The 26014-nt window shown below is 43.5% G+C and overlaps 1 protein-coding gene across 2 annotated transcripts in view; it reads left to right on the top strand.

Annotated features, from left to right (window-relative positions):
* The first annotated feature begins 1000 nt into the window (after positions 1–1000).
* Positions 1001–26014, top strand: part of FEZ1 (fasciculation and elongation protein zeta 1) — a 43820-nt gene continuing 18806 nt past the window's right edge. Inside the window, exons 1-3 of one of the 2 annotated variants that reach the window (XM_026505477.4) lie at positions 1001–1150; positions 6493–6848; positions 14297–14396. In XM_026505477.4, the coding sequence (XP_026361262.1) occupies positions 6538–6848; positions 14297–14396 (411 nt within the window). In that variant the 5' untranslated portion in view covers positions 1001–1150; positions 6493–6537. Of the gene's footprint in view, positions 1151–1506; positions 1803–6492; positions 6849–14296; positions 14397–26014 lie in introns of those variants that run through there. The other variant, XM_044386553.3, reaches the window with a different exon arrangement.

Here is a 26014-nt window from a genome sequence, read left to right as displayed (position 1 = left end):
CAAAGTGACCAACTCTCCCTCTCATCTCAATGGGACCTTATTCCCTTGCTCCACCTTTGTCTCGTGATTGAAATGTCTTTGGCATGAAGGCATAAATGAGCAAAAGAGGGCTGCTGCTTTCAGCGGAAGCTCTGTGCTTCTTCGCCCAGGGGTCCTTCACCACGCTTCTGCCAGTTTATCCGACTTCATCTCTAACTCAACGAAAGTGTTTGGGTTCTCCAAGCAGGCAAGCTCCTCCAGCGCCTTCCACTGATACCTGAAGTGCTTGTGCTGTTAGTTATCTGCTTTCATGAATTATTAGACTTCGTATTGACAGCATCTCTAAGCACAGACTTACGCATCGTGGACAAGATGAATGAACGAGGAGTCAATTTTCATAGGATCCCAGGGTCCTTCCCTATATCCCCTGGTGAGTTATCCTCTATTACCTCAAGCCCTCCTGTGCCAGAAACCTCACTCAGCTTTAGCAGCCTGGATCCAGCTCTCATCCTGCATCTTTGGGTGGTGAATGCCTTTATCACTTTTGGCTTGAGGTCTGAACTGGGTTTGGGCCCCTGGGCTTGCCCACCTCGGTGTCCAGTAGAGTAGAATGAGTCAGAGCCCGAAAAAGTCTAAGGGAGTCTTTGGTGAGTTTGAGGGCATCCGCCTGCCCATCGCCTCAGCCACCTGCCTATGTTTTCACGGAGAATCTACAGTGTCAGGCGCGGTGAGGTAGCCCTATTGGGAGTGACTGCACGCACACATCTTGGAGCTTCTGAATATGCATGAGCGAAGCAGCAAGTCCAATGTTAGAGGGGGGAGAAATAGTAAGTCATAAATATTAATACAGGCAGGCCACATGCTGCAAGGAAGGCTCTGAATGCTAACGAGCAGATGACGTCGGGCCCGGCGCGTGTCAGCGGGCGGGTGCCCGAGCGCGGGCGCGCCCCTGAGGGCCCGGGCACGAGCGCGGGGAGGGGGCGGAGGGGGCGGGGTGGAGGAGGGGAGCGGAGCCGGGCGCCGGCCGAGCTGCGGGGGGAGCGCTCGCTGGCTAGCCGCTGCCGCTGCCGCCGCCGCCGCCGCGCTCTGCTCCGGCCGCTCCCGGCGGCCAGTGGATGGGGGTGTCCCGCTGAGCCCCGCGATCCGCCTCCCTCCGCCAGGACCCGCACAGGTGCCGTCGCGGGGGGCGACCTTAGCCTGAGCGACCCCCTGCCGTGGGTGGGGGTTGGACGGGGTGGTGAAGGAGAGGCCTCGCGACTCGGGCTTCTCCGCCAGTAGGTCGGGGAGGGGGGCGCCGCAGCCCCGCTCCCCCAGCCCGTCCCATCCTGGAATCGGAACGGAAGAGCCCCGAGGCCGTCGCCCTCCTGCCCAGCCCTTCACGGGAGCGCAGCGCCCGGGCCGGGAACTGTGGGATGGATGGGCACTTCAAGCATCATCAGATCAGAGCCTCGGCCCCCCAGCCAGGCCTGGCGTGCGTGTGCGTGCGAGTGTGTGTGTGCGTGCGAGTGTGTGTGTGTGTGTGTGAGAGAGAGAGAGAGAGAGAGAGAGAAGGGAGGCGCGGCGCGGGCTGGGGGCTGGGGGAACCGGGAATGCTGCCCGATGGTGTGGGGCAGTGGGTCTGTACCTCCTCCCAGGACCGTTATCTGGTCCGGCTACCCTTCAACGCCCCGGAGTATCTATGCTCCTAAGAGCCTGACCCCGCACCCGCCCGTGCCCCTCCCTGGGGTGCCGAGCCCGTCCCCAGGACCATGCATTCCTGCAGTGTCAGAACCGCTGGCAGCTGCCGCAGACGCTGCGGGAGCGATTGTTTTACTACGGAACAGGTCGGAGAAAGGACGAGGGTGGTGGTGGTTGGGGGGAGCGCTGCCCTCCGGTGGGCCCAGGGCCTCTGGAGCTCAGGGGCGCGAGGCTTGACAGAGCCCCAGGACGGGCGTGTTATCCCAGCCCTCTCTTCTTTTTTGCCTATCCCTTCCCTTCTCGCCGCTCGACACCGCCGAGCTCCTTGCCACTCCCGTGTCCCGCTCTTGTTTGGCCAAAGGGCCGTGGAGTATGTGTGCGGCCTGCGCGGGATGAGCCCAGCTTTCTTGGAGCGCCAGCCATTGTGCTGCTTGGAGAAGCCTTTCTTTACCCCAACAGAACCGGGGCGGGGTGGGGGGGAGGGGGATATGAAATGAGGGTGAATGGAGCAGCAGGAGGAGGGGGAAGAGGGGGGAGCAGAACCGCAAAGGGGTTGCTGACTTATATTCAACGAAATACTCTTTCTGTGAAAATGGGAAGCTGGCACAGTCCTGTATCCTGGCTGGTTTTGCTGAGTAGCGGTGGGACAACTGCGGTGGATCAGGGCAGGGCAGATTTTAGGGCCGAGGCGGGTGGGGCGCTAGAAATCAACTGCTCTATGGGGCAGGTAGGAAGAAGGGGGAGATGGAATGGGGCCTCTGTGGAGGTGCAGAGGCCCAGCAGGGGGAGGCATAGTGAATTCTCCTTGCTGCCTCTTCACTCTGCTCAGCTCAGCAAAGCAGGGAGTGAAAATTTGTTACTGCAGCCCCAAGCTGCATCATTATGCTGCAAGGGAGAGGCTTCTGTGTTTGCTACTGGGTCTCTTTCAAGCGGGGAGCCGTCTTTTCTTTTCCAAATTACACCATCTATCGGGAGCCAAGATAAATGGAATAGATTATAGGACATAATCAAACTATGGCCCTGCACTCTGTGCTAGGGTAAGAGAAAAAGGCAAGGTGACCCTTCTGTGGTTCCCTTTTTCTTCCATGCTTCCAGCCTTTTTTTTTTTTTTAATTGATTTTGTTAGTATAGAGGCAGAGGCTAAGCTACGAATTGTATTAACCCTAGCTTTTCAGGGAGGAGACCTCTGAGATGAGCTGGGAGTGAAAGCAGGGCCAAGCTTGTCAGGATGCAAGAGTAGCACATTTCAGTGGGAGTGCAAAGTCACCTCACCAAGGGAGAAGAGCAAAAGAAAGTGAGCTAAAGGAAGCACAGAAGGAGCACCAGTTCTAGAAGGACTGCTAGCGCCAACCCAGAGACCACTCCTTGAGCCAGGCTCTCATGGCCTCTGCCACAGCCTGCGGTCTTCCTACAAACACCCGGCTCAGCTTGGGTGTGGAGTGACTTCCAATTGCCAGTTTTGTAGGCTTTTCAGGGTTTGTTTCATCTCCAGGCAGGAGCTTCTTGGCTCCTGCGTAGTGAGCTGATGAAAAGAAATCAGGCTACATTGTGGATGGTTCAGATGACCATGTTTCTGAACTCTGGAGCGGTGATATCCCATTCCTCTTTTATAATCGTCTAGGTGAATCCATTTTCTCCAGAGGCTGCCCGGGCTGAGGATAGGTGCTTTCAGCATAATCCTCCTGTTGCCAACACCCAAAACTCAATCTCTGTCTTGGATTCTGGTTGGATTGCCCTCTTGTTGCTGGTTAATAGTGTAGACTGTGCCGTTTCAAACTAGCACCCCACTGGTATGCACTCAGTCCGGCTCCCCCTTCTCTCTTAGAGAAGAGTACAGATTTAAAGGAAGTGTGAATATCTGGAACATCAGCTGGTTAACTTTCATGTCTCTCTGAAATGGGGCCAGTGTTCCAAGAAGCTTTTTGACCAAATAAATCGGAAAAAAGGTGGTAAAATGTACTCAGCAACCCTTCTCCCATTTAATCAACATTTGGAGCATTGCACATAGACTATCATGCAGGGGAATTTTTTTTTTTTTTTTTTTTTTTTTTTTACTTGAAACACCCTCCCTCTACATTTCAATGAGACTGAGTTATCCTCATTTTCCTAAAATCATTGACATTTTTTGGACACCACACATGCCATACATTGTGCTTAGTACTTTCAAAGATTATCTTCATTACTCTACAAAATAACCTTCAACTTAAATACTATTTCATTTTTTAAAAGACTTCTTTATTTATTTGAGAGAGAGCGAGAGTGAGTGAGCATGATTGGGGGGAGGAGCAGAGGGAGAGGGAGAGAGAATCTTAAGCAGACTCTCCACTGAGCATGGAGCCTGATGTGGGACTCCAGCTCATGACCCTGACATCATGACCTGAGCCCAAACCAAGAGTGGGATGCTTAACCGACTGAGCCACCCAGGCTCCCCTAAATACTATTTTAAACCTCATTTTATGGAGGAGAAAACCGAGGCACAAATTCATCAGAGGCTGAGAATTTGCCCAAGTCTCACACCTAAGAAGTGATAGGATCAGGAGGGGAACCTGGAGTCCTGCTCTAGTCCACACAGACCCCTCATCTGTATAGCCTTTCCTTGCTCTCAGTTATACTCTGTGGTCTTTTCTCAACTTTGGCACTCAGGGATTCTCAATCTTTTTTGTGCTATTGGCCGCTTTGGCAATGTAGAGAAACCAATGGGATTCTCCCCCAAATATGTTTGTAAGTGCATAAAATATAGTTTTATTCAAAGAGCCCTTTCAGGGGTCTGTAGACCCTAGATGAAGAACCCTCGACTGGCAGTTAGTGGTGTATTGTTTCATGGCTGTGTTGTCCAGTATGGCAGCCACGAGCCCCCTATGGCTAGTCCAAATGGAAACGTATGGTGATACACACTGGATTTCAAAGACTTGATATGAAAAAAGAATGTAAATTGTTCCATTAATATTTTAAAATACAGATTACATTTTGAAATGCAGCCTTTTGGATATATTGGATTATAAAACATTGTTAAAAATAAGATTATTAAGTTAATAAGTTATTAAAATTAACTTCCAACGCCATTAGCTCTATACCAACACTTTCATGTTTTAACAGATGAGAAAATCAGGACCCATGATGCTTGTCACTTAGCCACACATTGGCAGGTCTGTTTGGTTCTTGAACATATGTTCTTTCCAAGATACCATACTGCTTTTATATCTCTTTATCTTGATATCTTATCATGTTGCCTTTGCAAACCATAAATACTTAGAATATGTTTTCACGGGATGTGATGGTAATTGGCTTAATCCCAGTATAATCCTAGTAAGAGCTGGCTAGGTCCTCGCCTGGCATGACCTTTGCCTCACTTATTTAGAGTTTAAGTTTTATAGGCAGAGATGGAGAATGGCGCTTGCAGGGCAAAACCCATGGTTTTTGCTGTCTGTCCCGTTCTCAGGTGGTGGTTCCAATGTCAGCATCTAACTGGACCAGTAATCATGCAGACAGGAGAGAAAAGTTTGGTTGCCTTTCCGTGTTACAGGGAAGAAAGTAGAGTGTGTAGGGAAGGGTATGATAGACAACAAGGCTGTACTGCCTGAAATTGAAAATGAGAAACTGTATGTGGGGGACAGATGATCATTTTTCAATGGGCGCACCTCATTGATTGATTGCCTAGCCGCAGAGCAGCGTGAGCTAGTTGCCATGTACCATGTCCAGAGGATGTCTGTGCCCTCGAGGAATTTAAATTAAAATTGGGAAAGGGCTTGGATATCCACATGGTTGGATAAATCGCAGCCAAAGGCCGTGGAAAAGAAAGCAGGCCTGAGTGTGTGGCTTTTCAGCGGGTGGTGCCTGGGATGGTTATAACGGAGGCTGGCTTGGAGCACATGGGTAGTCGGGTCTGTCCGAGGCTAACCAGTCATTTGATGCATTCCTCTGGCCCCAGACAGAAGCTCTGCAGCTTAGAAAAGCTCAGGTGCTTGTTTGAAAGTCTTTATTGGTCTATTATTTATTGATGAGGGTAGTAATATCCAGGTCCGTGAATCCCTATCCAAAACCCTTGGGGCCAGGCATTTTAGAAAGGAGTAATAGAGGGCATGTTCTGTATATCATCTCCTGGGGACTGGGGCAGCAATCACCATAATGAAAAACATTAATATTTCTGCAGCAAAACACACTAAACGGGATAAATTAAAACCATAAGCAACTTTATATTCATGTAGATCAGCTTGAGTTACCAAGTGAGGTCAGGTCAGGTTTTACCACCAAATAAGTTATGAGAGACTTCTGGTTTTCAGAGCACATGGTTAAGGATGTGGACCTGTGGTAGTAGTAATAATAATAATAATAACAATAATAATAATAAACGGAGAATGTATAGAACAACGATGATGTTTATTATCTTCCAGACACTGTTCTAAGCACTTACCTGGGTTGACTGCTTTCACCCTTAAAACAATCCCTTGCAGATTATTCTTTCTGTCTGGAGAAAAAGAAAAGGAGGCACAGAGAATTAAGTAACTTGTACGGTTGCCACCGGTAAGGGTCAGAACAGGGTGCAAACCCAGGCAGTCTGGTCCGGGGGTGCAACTGAATGGCTATGCTTTGTCTTTTGGAGCGGGGAACTAGAGCAGACATGTCTTCAAAGTTTACTCCTCTTAGGTTATTCACACGCATGACACTGTTTGAACGCCTCACGTGTATAATAGTAAGCCGCAGCGGTGGATGCCTGGAAAGTTGGAATCTTCATTTTCAGAGGGATCCAGAGTCAGCGACTACGTGGTCATGGCTCCTCGGCAGAGCTGGCCACGAAAGCCCAGCCCCAGCTCACGTTACCTTGTTTATTTCTCCTAGATAAACGAGCCCTGAGAGTGGCAGTTGTCCTATTGCTGGGCAAGAATGGAGGCCCCCCTGGTGAGTCTGGATGAAGAGTTCGAGGACCTTCGGCCCTGCTGCTCAGAGGACCGGGAGGAGAAACCACAGAGTTTCTATGGCTCATCTCCCCACCATGTGGAGGACCCCTCCCTCTCTGAGCTGGAGAATTTTTCTTCCGAAATAATCAGCTTCAAGTCCATGGAGGACCTCGTGAACGAGTTTGATGAGAAGCTCAATGTCTGCTTTCGGAACTACAACGCCAAGACGGAGACCCTGGCTCCCGTGAAGAACCAGATCCAGATCCAGGAGGAGGAGGAGACCCTGCAGGACGAGGAGTAAGAAGTCTTAATTGCCCTCTGTTGCTTCAGACCCGAGCCCCGTAGGCTGGGGCTCCTTCACATAGAACTGGCTTCTGTCCGTGGGTTCGTGGCATGTCACTTACCCTTTCCTGGGGGGCAGGGCCCCGGTAATTGCTGACATTATACTGTTACGTTCCCCTACAGTGACCTGTAGAGCTTTCTTAAACCCTAAAGGAATGAAAGATTTTTAGAAAACAGCTTTTCTTAGATACGAAATGGAATTTTAAGAGCATGATCCATTTTAGGGTCTCTCTTCAGTTTTCTTTTTTTTCCTTAAGATTTATTTTGCACAAGCCTTCTACGACTGTCTTTTTCCTCATTAAAGCGCACATTTTACTGTGTGTAAAGTAAGCTGTTTCCCATACTATTTCAAGTCGCTTTAATTGCATACATTAATTAGAATTCTTAACCCTTAGAAGGCTTACTTTCTGGTGAAAACGAAGAAGTAAACCACTGTGAACTGTTTGTTATAACGGCATTCTTCCGATTGGCAAATTTAGGAATACATTTAATAATTTCTAGAAGCACAGGTTACAAGATTTTTTCCTTCGGTGCCCACGGTTCTTGGTCGCCCCGCTTCAAAAGAATGAAGAGGTAGATGGGGCAGAGTGGTGGGCAGGAAAGCGGGGTTTACTGAGTGATGGTACAAAGCTCCCGAAGAGGGAGGGGACCCAAAAGGGTTGTCCTCTCCCTCTCTTTTAAAAGATTTTATTTATTTATTTAAGAGAGAGAGAGCACAAGTAGTGGGGAGCGACAGAGTGAGAGGGAGAAGCAGACTCCCGGCTGAGCAGGGAGCCCCATGTGGGGCTCGATCCCAGGACCCCGACATCATGACCTGAGCCGCAGGCAGACACTTACCACCCAGGTGCCCCTTCAGTTTTCTTTATATCAGTAGTGATGCACCCAGATATTAGAAATAAGGACCAGAAGAAAAATTAATTTACTGTGTCGGAGGAATCTGTCCCTGGAACAATTTGCTTCGAGAAAGAGCAGAATTATGAAAATCGCCTGTGTACAGACCCTCCTCAGGACTGGAAAATCGTCTACAAATGTTAAAATATGTCCAAATAAGAAAGCATACAAACTGAACTGAGAGCCCAGGGAATTACCTTAGGCACAATCAAGGTGATAATTAGGTGACGTGGCTTTTGGTCTGCAGAGTCCCTCTGTCCCTTACTAGCCACCTACTGGGATCTTAACTGTAGACAAGAAAAGGGCTTTGAGAAAAGTGCTGTGTGAGGAGTGACTAGAAAATAAGAAGGGGATAATTTGGTACAAAAATTAAAGAAGGGTGTTTTGGGCACTTAGTAAAAATAGGCCTGAATTCCCTATAGAGGTAAAATATGCATCAATTGTTTTTAAGGAATCACACAAGAAATGTCAAGTAGCTGTAATGGAACTTTGGAGCAACTGGGCTTTTGGTTTCTCTTTTTAGGAACTTGAGCCGGGGGGGGGGGGTGTTGCCCCTGAATAAGTGGGGTAAAAGGGCGTGTCCTAGACAAGGAAGCCTGACCTGTGTGGGAGGTAGTTGGTGACTTGATGACCCTGTGAGTGTACAGGGGCTCTGTGTCTGTCTGTCTCACGCACTATTATATCCCCCCATGTCTAATATAGGGTTTGGTGTGTTGTAAGTAATCCAGGAATATTTTTTGAATGAAATACTGAATGTCGAATGAATTGGGTGAGCAATAATGGCTGGCCTCGTAGGTGAAGGGAATGCGTTTCCAGATCCACACCATTTCCTTCTCTCCTTTTTAATTAATGTTGGCCTGAAGTCATGATCAGAGAGAACATTTTACTCTGGTGACCAGTACTCTAACTGTGAGCTATGTGTTTTAATTCAATTTTAAGTTTCAAACTGATTCTTCTTAAATTCTGAGCCTGTTGTAATTTGTTCAACCCCTGTAAGTCTAAAAAGAATGGCTCTGGGGCTTTATTATACAGAGTGTTTTTTTCACTGCCTGGTGCAATGAACTAGAAAGACAAAGACTGTGAATTATAATTTTCATACTCTTGCTAACTCACTGTGTGACCTTGGGCTGGTCACTTAACTCTAGTCGACTGCGTGGGTCCTCATCTCTGAAGCCTCCAGAGCTCAGTCTTGATGAAGCAGGGCTCAGGACTTGGAAAGAACCTCATTCCTTACCTCACCCAGGCTGTGCTCTGAAAATGACATTTTAAGATGCGTCCCATTCCTTTTGCTTCCAACAAATCATTTCTTCCCTATCTACCCCCCCCCCCCCCCGCCACCTCATTAAGGATGAAGGCCCAGGGGGCAGGTTCTTACTCTCTTCTAGCACATTAGCAGAGGTCGCTCAATGTTAATTACCGTCACATGGGGTTATTGGTCCGCTCACCCTGATTTTTCTGACTTGCCTGCCTCATTGACTGCCTCAGCTAAAAGACCAAAGGTTGAACAGTTCCTTAGAGATAAGGTACAATTTGGGGATGGCGTAGAGGGAAGAAGCTGGGAACAGAGAAATTAACACTGCCCTTTCTAGGCAGTCAATGTATCTAAACCTTTCCAACTTAAAATAAAAATCAGACTTAAATTGCAGACTTTGCCTATAGATACACATCCAGACACTATAAAATTATATACTATAAAATTACGATGAAGTAAGGAAAAAGATAATTTAGTATCTCATCTGGTTATGACTCTCCTGAGCATAGCTTGTAATAAACTTGCCTAAGTTTGGTATTGGGATGGGTATTTCATCCACAAACGGACTGAAAGTGTTTTGGCTGGGTTACAGCTAAATAATAGAAACATAAAACAAAAGCTGTGAAATTCTTCGTCAAGCTAGCCTCCTTAAACGTAGCACAAGTCATAAAGTGAGCACAGTAATTCCCTTTAAAGTGGATTTCTTTCCTTCTCATGTGGAACTATTTGGCCAATAAGGAATTGGCTGAGATGTCAACTTAACTCTGATTTGTCAGGGTGTGGAAGTTTTAGGCATTACAAGACAGTCAAATTTGAACAGCTATTTTCTGGTTGTAAGTTTAGAAACTTCCAGAATCTCTCCTTTCCTTTGTCATAAGAGATTGAACGCGGAGGCCAGAGCCCCTTTAGGGACCTCAGCCCAACACCTGCCTCACTGGGGTTGCGATCGGCCCCCTTATAGGCACCCTGGATACAGAGGGGCCAAAATATGAGAACAATCGCAGTTTTCTACTCTTCAGATAGAATTATTGGGTTAAGGTGTTAAAAATAAAGTCACACGGGGTCGCATCTGTCTGGCTCAGTAAGAACAGCATGCGACTCTTGATCTCAGGGTTGTGAGTTTGAGCCCCACCCTGGGTGTAGAGATGACTTAAATAAGTAAAAACTTGAAATCAAATAAAGTCCACATGGTAAATAAATGCCCCATAGTCAGCCATACTTGAAGGTGAAGACAAGTAAACCCCAAATACTCAGGATAGGGAAAGCCAGTGGATAACTGATTTTTAGGAAAGTTATCTCTCTTCTCAGAGGTTCAGTTTCCCCAGAGGGCTGAGGTAGTACTGATTCTACTTAAGTCCTTGAAAGAATCTAAAAAGTTGTTCAAAGCCATTATGTGCTAATAATAATTCCTAAGTATTAACTGCGAAAGCATAGTCACGTGAACACACACCTAAATGTGGCTATCGGCTTGACTGGACACGAAACACTGGCTGAGGGCAGGAGCCAGCCTTGAGGGTCTTAAGGGAAATGTTTTCAAATTGGAATTCTAATAAGCCCTTTAGGCTAGCTGCCTGCCATATTGTCAAGATGGCATGCGTGTGTGTGTGTGGGGGGGGGGGGGCAGGACTCACGTAGCCTTGGTGGCCATCTTGCCAGCAGACCCAGATCTTTGTATACACGTCTTGTCACAACCCAACCTACTCAGTCCGTTCACTCTCTGCCAGCGTCCTTTCCCGAATCCCTAGCCCTGTATGGTGAAAGATAGTTTAGTCAGTTCCATAGGCACCTAACTAAGCCCAGGCCATAAACCATGCACTGAAGAGCCTCTCCTGTCACTATAGGGACTGAGAGAGCCAATTGAATTGCGGGTGCCATGGCAGCATAATGACAGGAATTGAGGCAACCTGTTTAATCTGGGCTCTTTGATAGTAGATCTAGGACATGCCATTCAGAGGCTCCCTTCCCCAAGATAAGAGTGAGTAGCGGGGTGCTTCTCAGGGAAGTAGAATTTCACGCTCCACTTCAGGGTGCCTATTAAAGTGGGTCTATTCATACCCAAGGCCCCTGCTTGTGGGAGAAGAGACAGCCTCTCTGGGGAAGAAAGCCCTTCCCATTCTCTTCCTCACAGAAAGCTTTGTGTTTTCCCCTCCCACCACCGGCTCTTCGCTCCCAGGGCTGCCTGCCTGCCGCCAGGGTTCTGCCTTTGGCTTCCATTTAACCTTCTCTGGGGCAGGAGAGCTAGACAGGAAGCCCTCACGCCCCCCTGCTGCCCCTGCCATTCCTCCTTTTGTGGCCCCATGAAAGCACCCTGTCCGGGGCTAATATAGTTCGAGATCTTTCACGCAGAGCCAGTTTCTGAACTGCTGTTCTAGCTTGTGACTGGGAACTTGGTGTATTATTCTGACACCCGTGCCAGTGCCAATCATAAAATTATAAAGACTTGGAATAGTTATGTGGTTAGGAATCTAGGCCCTGTAGCCATATTGCCCGGTTTCGAATCCTACCTCTGTCATAACTGGCTGTGTGAACTTAGACAAGTTTACAGACTTCTCTGTTGACTTCTCTGTTTCAGTTTTTTTTTTTCTGCCTCAGAATCTGCCTTATAGAGTTGTGATGAACGAATGAATTGATCCACACCAAGGTTCAGAAGAGTACCTGGCTTATAGTCAGTGCCCATTAAGTGTTGGCTGCTAGTGTTATGATTGTGACGTGGGCACTGAATACATGTGGGAGTGTGGGAAGGTGTGCGAGCAATGACCGAGAGATAAGAGTCACTCTATCGTAAATGTTGTTCATGAACCTTGAAGGGGAAAGAATACTTCAGAAAAGGAGAAGAAAATTCGGACAGAACAGGAAAGAATGAGGATGACTTGAAATCCCGAGGAGACAAGGGTATAGGAAATCTCCCTAAAAATCTAGAAGTCAGAGTCCCTGCTTGTCATTTTAAGGATGCACACAGTTTCAAGGTCATTGGCAAGGGTGCCGTTCATTAAAGGTCCCAGCTTCTATCCAGCCTAGGAGAGGCACAAAAGGCTCCTGCCTATTTTGGGCTTTGCTGAATTTCATTTTCCCAGGCACTTGCTGCAGGGACAAATCCGAAGGTCAACGCCCGCACTCTTGTTGATTCTTGCAGCAGAGAATGTAACACAGCGATGCAAGGAGGAGTCGTCCGCCGGCCTTCCCGGTGGGTGTGGCGCTTGGAGTTTTGTCTTGGAGACAGCAAATCATGTTTGCCTCTTGGCTTTAGAATGCTACTGAGACTTGCGTTTAGCATTAGGCTGGATTAATGAAGCTCTAATGGTGCCTGATGGAGATTGGATTATCACCCATGTTTAAGAAGCAGACGCTGAAATCCTGCTGAACGGATGTCTAATGAACACTTGAGTCCTCTCAAGTGCTTTCTTGTAATTGTAGGAAAATAACGAAGAAGCGGGTCACCCAAGCACGGCATGAAATTGTGTTTTCTTGAGTTCCTTCAGTGTGCTTCGTGACCGACTGTATACCTTGAGCGCTAGGCAAATCTCTTTGCTCCTATTCCCATAAATCATATCATTCTGGATTTTAGGTATGTTAAGAGCACTCGCCCGTCCAAATTTCACGTGTCTGTGCTCTCGTCCAACCTGCACTTACCTTTTTAGCGACTTACCCTGGATTTCGTCATGTTTTGAATTTGATCCATGGCTATACTTCATTGCTTATTTTTAAATGGCTGTTTCTTTATTTAAGTCGATCTCAATACAATTTACCTTCATAGACTGTATTTTTGTAGGTATCACTCACGTTTGACATGTGTGGGCACCTGAGGGAGATTGCATAGAGCCCTTGTTTATCATTAGCTAGGATGAACTCGAGTGCCCCTGGGTGCCATGGACAGCATTATTTTAGGAGCTTGGTTTACTGATTTATATTAATCTCTCGGTGTTGACTTATTTGTTTATTTTCCTGTGTGTGGAGAGTTTGTGACTTTAGGTAATTTCCCCTAACCCTCTTCTTTCCTTTTCCCCCAAGAAGTCTTTCTGAAATAAGTGAATTAAATGATGATGAATTGTAGAAAAGAGTTTCGTATAATGTACATATTGGAATTTTTAAAAGAAATGTAATAAAGGGAGCCCCATCTTCCCTCACTAAGAACCAGTTGTTAGAAGTGTATTGATTGATTCCTTTCATATATTTGCCTTAGAGTGTCCATGACGGAGACTTACACTGCTAGAGGGCGGGACTGTGCCACCTGCAGGCTCCCCAGAGCATTTTGGGTAATAAGTAAGCATGGACAGGATTGGCCTTATCCCCTTAGCTACATTAGATGTCAAGAAGTTAATTCTTTTTTTTTTTTTTTTTAAGATTGTATTTATTTATTTGACAGAGAGAGAGACAGCCAGAGAGAGAGGGAACACAAGCAGGGGGAGTGGGAGAGGAAGAAGCAGGCTCCCAGCAGAGGAGCCCGATGTGGGGCTCGATCCCAGAACGCTGGGATCACGCCCTGAGCCGAAGGCAGACGCTTAACGACTGAGCCACCCAGGCGCCCCTCAAGAAGTTAATTCTTGACCATTTAGATTGCAGGCCTCTAAAATTGAAATGCATCTAAACTCTATGATAGCCCTGATCTTAAGGAGATTCAGACAGAAAATCTGCCCCGATTATCTATCATCTATCTATCTATCTATCTATCTATCTATCTATCATCTATCACCTATCTATCTGTATCTATCTATCTATCTATCTATCTATCTATCTATCTATCTATCTATCTATCTATCACCTATCTGTCTGTCTATATCTATCTATCTATCTATCTATCTATCTATCTATCTATCTATCTATCTATCATGATCTTCCTCTTTCTCTCTCACTCTTCTTTGCCCACAGGAAAGGAAAGGAAACATGGGCATTTCTCAGGTTCATGACACATGAACTATTTGGTTGAGGGACAGATTTATTTTCAGGGGCAATTTATTTTTTGCCAGAGGTGATTTGATTGTAGACTCTACCATTTGTATCTCAATGGTGAGAAAGTCCTCTTCTCTTAAGCAAACACCTTTCATGCAGATGCCCGTGGCCAGGGTCCATTCTCTTGGCTCTTTCTCTCCTGGTCGTGCCTCTAATTCCGTTTTTAAGCTGCTTTGCTCTTGCACGCTGGAAGGCAGATGATCTCAGCCTGGCACACACAGAAGCCTCTCTCCTCCCCTGGCCCAGCTCTTCCTTCCTCCAGGCGGGGCCAGGCCACAGATGTGTGCTAATGAGAGCTTCTCTTTGTTCACAGGGTTTGGGATGCTCTGACAGACAGTTACATCCCTTCACTCTCCGAAGACTGGAGGGACCCAAACATGGAGGCTCTGAATGGCAACAGCTCTGACACCGAGGTACCTCTCTGGGGCCCCTTACTTAATAAGGCTTGAGAAGACGTGGATTCCAGTTAGAAAAACATTCAGTAATTCAGCAGTCTTCCCCATTAGGTGATGAAGCTCAGGAATAGCTTCAAAACATTGCTGGGAAGGCAGGCGTCGTGGAGGAGGCGAAGAATAAGGTGAGGGGACATCCAGTGTAGACGAGGTGATTCCGGTGGCTATCCGTAAAGAGTGTAAATGCAGATTACTCTGTTGTTGATCTGTGTCCTGCAACATGCAAAATTAGGTGGTCTGAAGTAAGAGGAGAAGAGTGACTGTCACAGGCTTCTCCTGTGTTCAAATAATCATGGCTTAAAAAAAAAATCAGGGTTTCCTATCGAAAATGAACAGTTCAGTCCCACCAAAAACAAGATGGCAAATACTGATAGGTTTGTGGCAAGGTCAAAGCCTGGCTAATGGCCAAAGCGGGGGCGTAGACATTAGTGAGGTGTCCACTCAATGGGGAGTGGCCAATGAGGCCAATAAGACGTTTATGGACTCAACCAAGAAGACATTTTCGTGGCTGAACTTGACTCACATTCTGTGCTTACTGATGCCAAAGAAAAATGTAGCCTGAGGCTTCTGAATAAAGAGAATACTTGTTTTGAGTTGATTTGCATGGGCTATGAGGACTGATCTCTCAGAAGATCCAGATGGCCCTTCCTGGCTGAATCTACGTATAGAAAAGTAAAATCATTTCATGGCTCTGTCCTTCTTAAAAGCCGATTTCTGCCTTGCCTGGTTTTCTAGTTTCAGCTGTAAAGGAAATTTGACGATTTCTTATCAGGAAGGGCTGTCACAGCCCTGTGCGCTCAGCAAGTGAGGGAAAGGGAGGTGGATCTCATCTTCCTAGGTCCTCCAGAATTGAGTCCAAGTGAAAGAGCAAGAGACGCATTTCCCTTACGTGGGGGTATTTCTGCAGAGCATGGCCCCAAGTAGCCCAGCATAGAGATCAGCAGTTGGCTGATTTGTTAAAAAGGTAGCTGTACCTCCTTAACTCTTTTAATAATTAGCAATCCCAAAGTCTCAAAACCTCAAGGTTTCATCGATGGGGCAAGTAAGATGGTGACTTTGACACTAGGAGATTCGAGACAAGCCTACTCAGTGTGGACACAGGAGGCTGCATCCCAAGTCCTGTTTTGGCTCCCGACTGTTTGTTTTCTCTTGCGATGCTTATAGGTATCCTCACCCCAAATGCAAAGGGCAAAGAAGCAACCATGGAATAAATGTAGTTACTGAAAAGAAATCCGGTCCATCGTGGTGCAAAAGGCAGATTTTGCTTTGTTGTCTCTTTGGCCACCTTTCCAACTCATTTTGTGGTTTAAGCCAAAGGATGTATACGATAGCCCGCCCGTCAAAAGGTCTCTAATTTATCCTCATTTGCAGATTTCCCTCAAGAGGGTTAATATTTCAGGGCAAATTGAATGACCCTGAGAAGGATGATCTTGAGTTCTGCTCCTTGTGAAATTTCTTCCATCCAGCCCATGGGAGAATGACAGGGTAGCAAAAGTAGATGGATTAGGGCTGTTTTATTTCATCTCCTTTATTATCGGGATTCATTACAGTAGAGGCTCTTTTAACTGACTTCAGTTTAAATGATTTGCTAGATTAACCAGCGTTCTGTACTCCTGTAAAAGAGCGGCCGACCCAGTGCCCTTGGCTTGCTGAATGCACACAGCTGGTAGGCTTCTCCGAGCAAGCCCCCATAGCTCTTCTGCTACTTAAGTGGTTCATTGCCAAGAATCAGTTGTGTTTGTTCCCAAACCTCTTTATGCTCGTCCTTGTGACTCTAAGTAATGTAATCGAACATTATAGAAACTGTTGGATTATGACAGCAAAGAGAGTCATGTTTTGCTTTTTTAAAATCAAAGTGACAATGTACATAGTCTTTCTTTTTTTTCAAGATTTTATTTATTTATTTGAGATAGAGTGAGATGAGAGCAAGAGCGAGCTCCAGTGAGCGAGAGAGAGCGAGAGCGAGCACAAGCGGGGGGTGGGGGGTGGGTAGAGGGAGAGAGAGAGAAGCAGGCTCTCCATTAAGCAGGGAGCCCAACTTGGGGCTCAGTCACAGGGCCCTGGGATCATGACCTGAGCCGAAAGCAGATGCTTAACCAACTGAGCCACCCAGGCGCCCCACACATGAACAGAGTTTTAAAAGTCAAATAATACTTTAAAAATATTATAAGACTTAAAGCCTCTCCCACCCCCAGCAGCTCCTGACTTGTCTTTCCCTACTCCACAGGCAGCCACTTTGATTTCTTTTGGCAAATACCTCGGATTTTCTAAGTAATGCATTTATATTGCTGTTTGCTTGATGATTAAGATCAACAGTTTGGGCTGTTATCTATTAACTTTATACTACGGAAGATAAGATTTAATGCTTTCACACCACCTCAAATATGCACACTTAGCGTTCCCCCTGTTAATAGAGGGTTGTCACCAATTTATAGTGAAATCAAAATTAAATGTAGAAACTATTATAACTATGTAAAATACTTCTTACTGAATCACGTAGTGTTGTATATTTCTTCTCTTATACAACCTTTTGTTGAACCTGGAGTAAAGAATTACCTTGTTTTTTTTTTATTTGCTTAGTTTTCTGTATATCTATCTATCAATAGTTCAACCTCAAACTCGGAGCGAAATTTAAATCTCACAATATGGTTAAGAAAAAAATCAGACTTTCAGGGGCGCGTGGGTAGCTTAGTTGGTTGGGTGTCTGCCTTCAGCTCGGGTCGTGATCTCAGGGTCCTGGTATCGAGCCCCAAGTTGGGCTCCCTGCTCAATGGGGAGTCTGCTTCTCCCTCTGCCTCCGCTGCTCCCTCTACTTGTGCTCTGTCAAATAAATAAATAAAATCTTAAAAAGAAAATCAGATGTTCTGTCAATTCTTTTTTGTTTTGTTTTGTCTTGAAAACATCCAAATGAGTGCCCCCATGTTTCTACTGTACACCTGTTTTCTAGATCTGGTGCACAGCTGTTGGCGTGAGACTTTCCTTCACTTTCATTCCGGGGATTCTTCCTGCCTCTCTCTCTCCTGTCCTCTGACTGCTCTATTTTTTATCTTTCTGGGGATATTCCCTTGTTTTGGTGGAAAAAAAAATTCAGCATATTCTTGAGAAAGGGCACAGAGGAATGTGCTTTTTAGAATATACTAGAATGTCTCTATTCTCCTATCATATACTTGATTGGGAGTTTGATTTGATAGTTATTTTAGGTTGCAAAACTTTTTTTTTACCTGGAATTCTGAAGGCATTGTTCTCTTATCTTTCAGCTTTCCCTTACTGTTGAGCAGCCCTCAAATCCATTTTGATTCTCCTTTTATATGTGACTCTCTTTTGGTTCTTTCTGAAAGCATTTAGGATATTCTTTTTTCTTTCTCATTTGAAATTTTCCATTGATGTGCCTTATAGTGAAGTCCCCCCCTATTCATCCTGCATTATACTTAGTGGGCCGTTTCAGCCTGGAAGCTCATGACGAAATCGTGGCATGTTTTCTTGTGTTATTTCTCTAAAGATGAATTATTTCTGTTTTCTGCTTCTATTGAGATGATTATGTATGTAGTTCTCTCCTTTATTATGTTAATGTGATAAATTACATGAATTGATTCTCAAATATGAAGTCAACCTTGCATTCTTGAGATAAACCCAACTTGGTCATGGTGTATTATTCTTTTCTTTTATTTCATTGTGTGGTTTTCTTTTTTTCTCATAGCTTTACTGAAGGATGATTGGCATACAATAAGCAGCCCATTTTGAAGTGTTCAATTTGATAAGTTTTGACATATGTATACATCTGTGAAACCATCACCACAATCAAGATATCGCTCATATCCATTAACTGCTCCCTTTCACTCCCCAGTCTCCAGGCAACCCCTTTCTGTCACTATAGATTGGTTTGCGTTTTCTAGAATTTTGTGTAAATGGAGTCATGCAGCAGGTACTCTTTTTTTTTTTTTTTTGGTCTGGCTTTTAAAAACTTAGTATAATTATTTAGATATTCATCCATTTTGTTGTTTATATCAACAGTTCGTTCCTTGTTATTGCTGAGGGGTGTTCCATTACAGAGATACACCAGAACTGGCTTTTCACTCACCTGTTGATGGACATTTGGGTTGTTTTGAACATTATAAATAAAGCTATTGTGACTATTCTTGCCTAAGTCTGTTTGTAAGATATATGTCTCCGTTTCTCTGGGGTTAAAAAACCTATGAGTGGAATGTTGGGGTCATATGGTAAATGTATGTTTCACTTTTTAAGAATCTGCCAAACTGTTTTCCAGTTTGAGAGCTCCCGTTATCCACATCCTTGCCAACACCTGTTACGGACAGCCTTTTACATTGTAGACATTGGAGTAGGTATCTAGAGTACCCTATTTCGGTTAAACTTGCACTTCCTTAGTAACATGCGATTGAGCATCTTTTCATGTACTTATAATCTGTGCATCTTCAGTGAAGCGTGTGTTCAAATCCTTCGCCCACTTTCTTAATGGGTTGTGTGTGTTCTTGTTAAGTTGTTATTGTTCCTTATATGAAAAGGTAGAATGAGGCATACTAAATTATTAAGAGTTTATTTAAGTAAGATCAAATAGGACAGCACCAAACCCAAAGTGGTTAGGGGTGCTCCATCAATGGGAACTAGAGGAACGACTTTTATATGGAAAAGGTGGAAGCAAAGGAAGGAAATTATTTGACGGGCTATAGCTCATATGGTTGTATTATTTGGGAAAGCCTAGATGGCTCTTTGTGATTGGTTGTTCTTTGGTTTGAATTCTTAACCTTGAGGCAGTAGAGGCTTAGGTTTTCGTTTGCTTGGTGGGTTACTAAGGCATTAAAACCACCTCAGTCTAATGGCCTCCATGTTTAATTAACTTAACACATACATTCTAGACATAGTCCTTTGTCTGATTTATGTTTTATGCACATCTTTTTGTCTATGGATTGCCTTGTAGCTTTCTTTCTTTTTTTTTTTTTTTAAAGATTTTATTTATTTATGTGACAGAGATAGAGACAGCCAGCGAGAGAGGGAACACAAGCAGGGGGAGTGGGAGAGGAAGAAGCAGGCTCATAGCGGAGGAGCCTGATGTGGGGCTCGATCCCAGAACGCTGGGATCACGCCCTGAGCCGAAGGCAGACGTTTAAGGACTGTGCCACCCAGGCGCCCCCCTTTTAGCTTTCTTAACATATTTTGAAGGTCAAATGTTTTTTTAAATGTGATGAAGCCCAATTTACTGATTTTTTTCTTTTTATAGTTTGTGCTTCGTGTGCAGTATTTAAGTAGTCATTGAGATTTTTTTCATAAGTCTTCTAGAAGTTGTATAGTTTTAGGTTGTCTGTGGCTGATGATTCATTTCAAGTTAGTTTCTGTATATGGTGTGAGGTAAGGGTCAAAGTTCATTTGTGGGTATGTGTGTGTATGGCTATCCAGTTGTTCTGGTACAACTAATTGGAAATATTATTCTTTCCCTATTAAATTGTCTTGGCACCTTTGTTGAAAATCAATTGCCCATATATGTGTGGATCTATTTCCGAATTCTTTATTCTGTTTCATTGATGTATGTCATTCTCTATGCTGATACCATGCTGTATTCATTACTGTAGCTTTGTAATAAGTCTCGACATAAAGTAGTACAGCTGCTGACCCTTGAACAACACGGGTTTGAACTGTGTGAGCCTGCTTACATGAGGATTTTTTTGGGGAAAAACAGTACTGTAAATGTATTTTCTCTTCCTTATGATTTTCTTCATAATATTTTCTTCTCTCAAGCTTACTTTATTGTAAAAATACAGTATATAATACATAAAGAATACCAAATATGTGTTAATCAACTGTCTATATTATCAGTAAGGCTTCTGTCAACTTAACCAATAGTTAAGTTTTGGGGCAGTCAGAAGTTATATGTGGATTTTTGACAGTGCAGGGCGTCTGCACTCCTAACCCCTGCATTGTCCTATGGTCAACTGTATAAATCTTTTAACTTTGTTCTTTTTTTTTTTTCGAAGTCGTTTTGAGGTCCTTTGCATTTCCATATAAATTTTGGAATCAGCTAAGTAATTTCTCGAAGTTGCTGGAAATTCAACTTGCGACTGTGTTAAATCCATAGATCAACTTAATTTATTCTATTAATGTGGTGTATTACACGAATTGATTTTCAAATATTAAACCAACCTTTCATTCTTAAGATAAACCCCACTTAGTCATGGGGTCATGATGTAGTATTTTTTTTTATATAATGTGGGATTTGATTGCTAATATTTTATTAAAATTTTTGTGTCTTGCTCACAAGGAATCTTTTTCTGTAATTTTCTTGTAATGTCATAACACGAATGGGGAATTTTTCTTTCTCTAGTTTCTGAAAGAGTTTGTCTTAGTTAGATCGGTATTATTTCTTCCTTATATGTTTGGTAGACTACACCAGCGAAACCACCTGGACCACGGGTTTTCTCTGTGGAAGGTTTTTGACGATGTATTCAGTTTCTTTAATAAATATAGGGGTGTTCAGATTTTCTATTTCTTCCGCCAGTTGATTTCGAACAGTGTTTTTCAGGGAATTTTTTTCATTTAATCTAAGTAATTGAAGTATTGACTACAAAGTTCTTTGTGATATGCTCTTATTATTTTAATGTTAGTATCCATTATCCATTACAAAGTATTTAATGTTAGTAAAGTAAGTAGTGATGTTCTCCTCTTTATTTCAGATCTGCTAATTTGTGTTTTCTTTCGCCTTCTCTCCCTCTTCTTCCCCTCTTCTCTCTTCAGTGTAGTTATGGGTTTATCACTTTTTTTGGGGGGGTTGTCACTTTTATTAATCTCTCCAGAAAACCACTCCTGGTTTCTTTTTTTCCTCTGTTGTTTGTTCATTTTCTAGCTTGTTGATTTCTTTCCTTAACTTTATTATTTCCTTACTTATACTTTCTAGGTTTTACTAAGCCTCTTAAGGTGGGAGCTTAGATCAGATTTTAAACTTTAAAAATGATTGTCTTGGTCCACCCAGGCTGCTATAACGAAATACCACAGACAGGGTGGCTTACAAACAACAGAAATTTATCTCTCGCAGTTAAGGAGGCTGGAATCCAAGATCAGGGTGCCAGCATGACTAGGTTCTGGTAAAGGCCCACTTCTGGCTTGCAGACTGCCGATTTCTGGCTGTGTCCTGACATGGTACAAGGGATCTCAGGAGCTCTGTGGAGCCTCTTTTATAAGGCACCAATCCCATTCATGAGGGCTCTACCATGACCTAAGCGAATCCCTGGAGTCCCCACCTCTTAATACCATCACGTTGGGCATTAAGATATCAACAAATGAATTTTGGGAGGACACAAACATTCAGACCAGCAATAACATAAGCATCTTAAAATAATAAAATTTCCTTTCAGCATTGCTTTACCTGAATCCCATAATTTTGATATAGTGTGTTTTTACTAACCTCATTTTTAAGTATTTTCTAATTTCTCTTGTGATTTCTTCTTTGACCTATGAGTTATTTAGATGTATGTTACTTAATTTCAAAATGTTTGGGGATTTTATAGTTATCATTTTGTATTGATTTCTGATTTAATCTTGTTAGAGAACACCATCTGTACAAATTCAATCTTTTAAAATATATTGGGATTGATATACAGCCCAGCATATGTTGTATCTTAGGAATGCACTATGTGCCATTGGAAAGAATGTATATTCTGCAATTATCGGTTGTAATGTTCTGTAAAGGTCAACTAGATTAAGTTGGTTTATAGTATTGTTGAATTCTTCTAGCTCTTAACTAATTTTTGCCTGTTTATCCATTACAATTTATTTTTTTGTTTTATTACTAAAGTATAGTTGATATACAATGCTAAATTAGTTATCTTTTCAGGTGCACAACATAGTGAGTTGACCATTCTATATGTTACGCGATGCTTAACCATGATAAGTATAGTTACCATCTGTCGTCATACGATGTTATTACGATTATGGACTATATTCCCTTTGCTGTACTTTTTATCTCCATGACTGATTGGTTGATTGATTTTAAGTAAGCTCTACACCCAACATGGGGCTTGAATTCATGACCCCAAGATCAAGAGTCACATGCTCTACATAACTGAACCAGCCAGGCGCCCCTTGATTTATTCCTTTTATAACTGGCAGTTTGTACCTTTTAACCCTCTTCAGCTATTTTGCCCATACCCCCCAACCCAGCACACTTCCCTCTGGCAATCACGAGTTTGTTCTCTGTATTTATGAGTGTTTCTATTTTTGTTTGTTTTGTCTTTTTTAGATTACACATATAAGTGAAATCATGATATTTGCCTGGCTTATTTCACTTAGCATAATACCTTCTGGGTCCATCCATGTTGTCACAAATGTCAAGGTCTCATTCTTTTTTATGGTTGAATAATATTCCATTATATATAGATAAATTTATCGCATCTTCGTATCCATTCATCTATCAATGGACACTTGGGCTGCTTCCATATCTTGACTATTGTAAATAATGCTGCAATAAACATAGGGGTGCATATGTCTTTTTGAATTAATGTTTTCATTTTCTTTGGGTACATAGCTGGTAGTGTAATTACTAGATTGTATCATGTTTCTATCATTCCTTTTACTTTTCATCTGTGTCTTTATGTTTTAAGTTTGTCTTTTATAGATTGCATATAGTTGAGTCTTTTATGTTTAGTCTGACGATGATCTGTGCTTTTTGGTTTATTGAATTTAGTTCATTTGCATAGTTTTTAGTTCATTAACATTTAAAGTAACTTTAATAGTTTGTGTTTAGGGGTATGATCTTGCATTTCTATTTGTCTTATCTGGGTTTTTTGTTGTTGTTGTTCCTCTGTTCCACCTTCCTTGCCTTCTTTGGATTAATCAATTTTTTCTGGTATTCCATTTTCTTTCTTCCATTGAATTTTGTTTTTTTTTTTAATTTTTATTTTTTAATTTTTTAAAGATTTTATTTATTTATTTGACAGAGAGAGAGTGAGTGATCACAAGCAGTGGGAGAGGCAGGGCAGAGAGAGAGGGAGAAGCAGTCTCCCCACAGAGCAGGGAGCCCGATGTGGGGCTCCATCCCAGGACCCCAGGATCATGACCTGAGTCAAAGGCAGACGCTTACCAGACTGAACCACCCAGGCGCTCTCTCTTCTGTTAGATTTCAGCTATACCTCTTTGTGTGCTTGTTTTTTGTTTTGGTTTTGTTTTTTACTGACTGCTCTAAGGGTTACACCCGCATTAGTAAGTTAGGGTTCGTAGTATAGTACTTCACATAAAATGTAAGACACCTTCAACAGTATAAGTGTATTCCTGCCATCCTTTGTGCTATTGTTGTCATATATTTTACTTCAATCCACATTATCTACCCCACAACACAAGACATTATTTTTGCTTTAGACGGTTAGTTGTCTTTGAAAGAAATTAGAAGGAAAAACATAATTTTTTTATATTTACCATTTCTGGTGTTATTTCATCCTGTAAATCTGATTTTTAATCATTTCCTTTCAGGCCAAAAAACTTTCTATAATATTTCTTGTAGTGTTAGTTTACAGGTGACAGATTCTCAGCTTTCATTTATCTCATGTTTTCCCTCCTTTCAATGATCACAGCCTTGTACTGTCTGTGCCCAGTGCCTCAAAACAATCGGCTCTTAGATTTTGTCCAGATTTATAGTTGTATGTGGCAGGGTAAGTCCAGTACTAGCTACTCTTTCGTGGCTGAAAGAGGCCATCTCTTCTGCTTTTGCTTTTTGGAATTCCTTTTATTCAAGTGTTGGACTTAAACTGATCTTTTGCTTTTTCTCCCCTCCCATTCTCTATCTACTTATTTTGTTTTACTCTCTAGGGATTTTCTCAGCCTTATCTTCAATTCTTCTACTGAAAATATAAATTTTGCTACCATAATTGTAGTTTCTAAGAGCTCTTTCTTATTGTTTTTTAAAATTAATTCTACTAAACAGGCTACGTTTCAAGGAAGCAGTGTTTTCTTGGTATCTCTCTGAGGACAGTAGTGATAGGAAGGAGTTTCTTCTGCCCTCTGTATTGCTTTTGATTTACTTTTCCTATGTATTTGTTTTAGTCCCTGTTTTTCCTGTTGGGGATTGTCTGCAAATGTTTGACAATCCTTGGGCATATTTAAAAGTGAGGCCAGACTCACAGAGCTCTTCCTGTGGGAGGAGGGCTTGACTCCTACTGCCCCCTGCTGTAGTGATCAGTAAGGACCTGGTTATTTTGTTTGGAGACCCCAAATACTGGCATGCATCTGTACGTCTTTTTTCTTGCACAGTGTAACAGAAATGTATTGACCACTAATGGAGTCCTCCAGTGTTTTGCTTGAGGAGGATAAGCCTGACGGCTAGCATCCTTGGAACCTAATCAGGGCAGGAGGCTGAGGGTCTCTGGTGACCATGTAGACTTTTACTTAATCCCTCTGTTTTGTGCAAGATCCCTCACCCCAGCTTTCAGGTGGCCTGGTGTCTCTTGAGTCCAGGTCCTTCTTAGTTCAACCTTTCCAGAGTGAAATCTCCACTTCTTTTGATGGTGAGAGGGCAGTAGTTGCCTTTCTTCATGGGACAGAAGAAGAGACCTGGGGTCTCACTGCTCCTATGAAGAGTCCTGGCAGATCCTTCCTTTTGCAGCCCCACATCCCAGTGCCCCTAAGTCTCCAATTCTGGAGTCTTTCAGTATTTTTGGGGTGAAAGCACATACTTTGGGAAGCTTTCTCCCACAGGGCTTAACCCTCTAGCCTGCTAGCTTAGCATCTGCTTTCTGGCATCTCGTTTGCTGTTGTCTTTCCTCGGATTCGTTTTGTCTCTGCAGGACATTCTCTTTTGGTCCTCGTGCTTTCACTTTAGTAGGGTTTCAGAAGGAAGACGAGGTAAATGTGTGTGCATAATCTCCTATGCATCTTCCTTCTGCTATTAAAAAAATGGAGAGCACCTGGGTGGCTCAGTCAGTTAAGTGTCTGCCTTTGGCTCAGGTCGTGATCTCAGGGTCCTGGGATCGAGCCCCACATTGGGCTCCCTGCTCAGCAGGGAGTCTGCTTCTCCCTCTGCCTCTGTGCATGCTCTCTGTCTCTCTTGCTCTTGCTCTGTCTCAGATAAATAAAATCTTTTTAAAAAATAGTGTTCTGTTGTGGATGATAGAAGAAAGACAATGTGGAACCTCTACTCAGAGGCCCATTGTGGAGAAAAAGGCATTGGCCTTATATTAGGAGCTTGGGGAAAAATAAGTATACGCTTATATATATATATTTTAAAGATCTCATTCACCCATTCGACAGAGATAGAGACAGCCAGTGAGAGAGGGAACACAAGCAGGGGGAGTGGGAGAGGAAGAAGCAGGCTCACAGCGGAAGAGCCTGACGTGGGGCTCGATCCCACAACGCCGGGACCACACCCAGAGCTGAAGGCAGACGCCTAACCGCTGCGCCACCCAGGCGCCCCACGCTTATATTTTTACATCAAAATAATATGCTCGAGCCTGTAGTATTATTGTTTTTGTAATTCTCCACATTTATTGAGTTTTTCAATTACTCAATATTCTGTTCCTGACTGATATAAAAGACAGTCTCTTTTGTCGCTGTAACTGTAATTAATAGCAGGTGGTGTTGTCTTGGAC

This window comes from Ursus arctos, unplaced genomic scaffold (genome assembly GCF_023065955.2).
Source record: "Ursus arctos isolate Adak ecotype North America unplaced genomic scaffold, UrsArc2.0 scaffold_22, whole genome shotgun sequence".
NCBI lineage: Eukaryota > Metazoa > Chordata > Mammalia > Carnivora > Ursidae > Ursus > Ursus arctos.
Note: the sequence above shows the minus strand (reverse complement) of the source record. Positions and strands in the feature narration are given on the sequence as shown.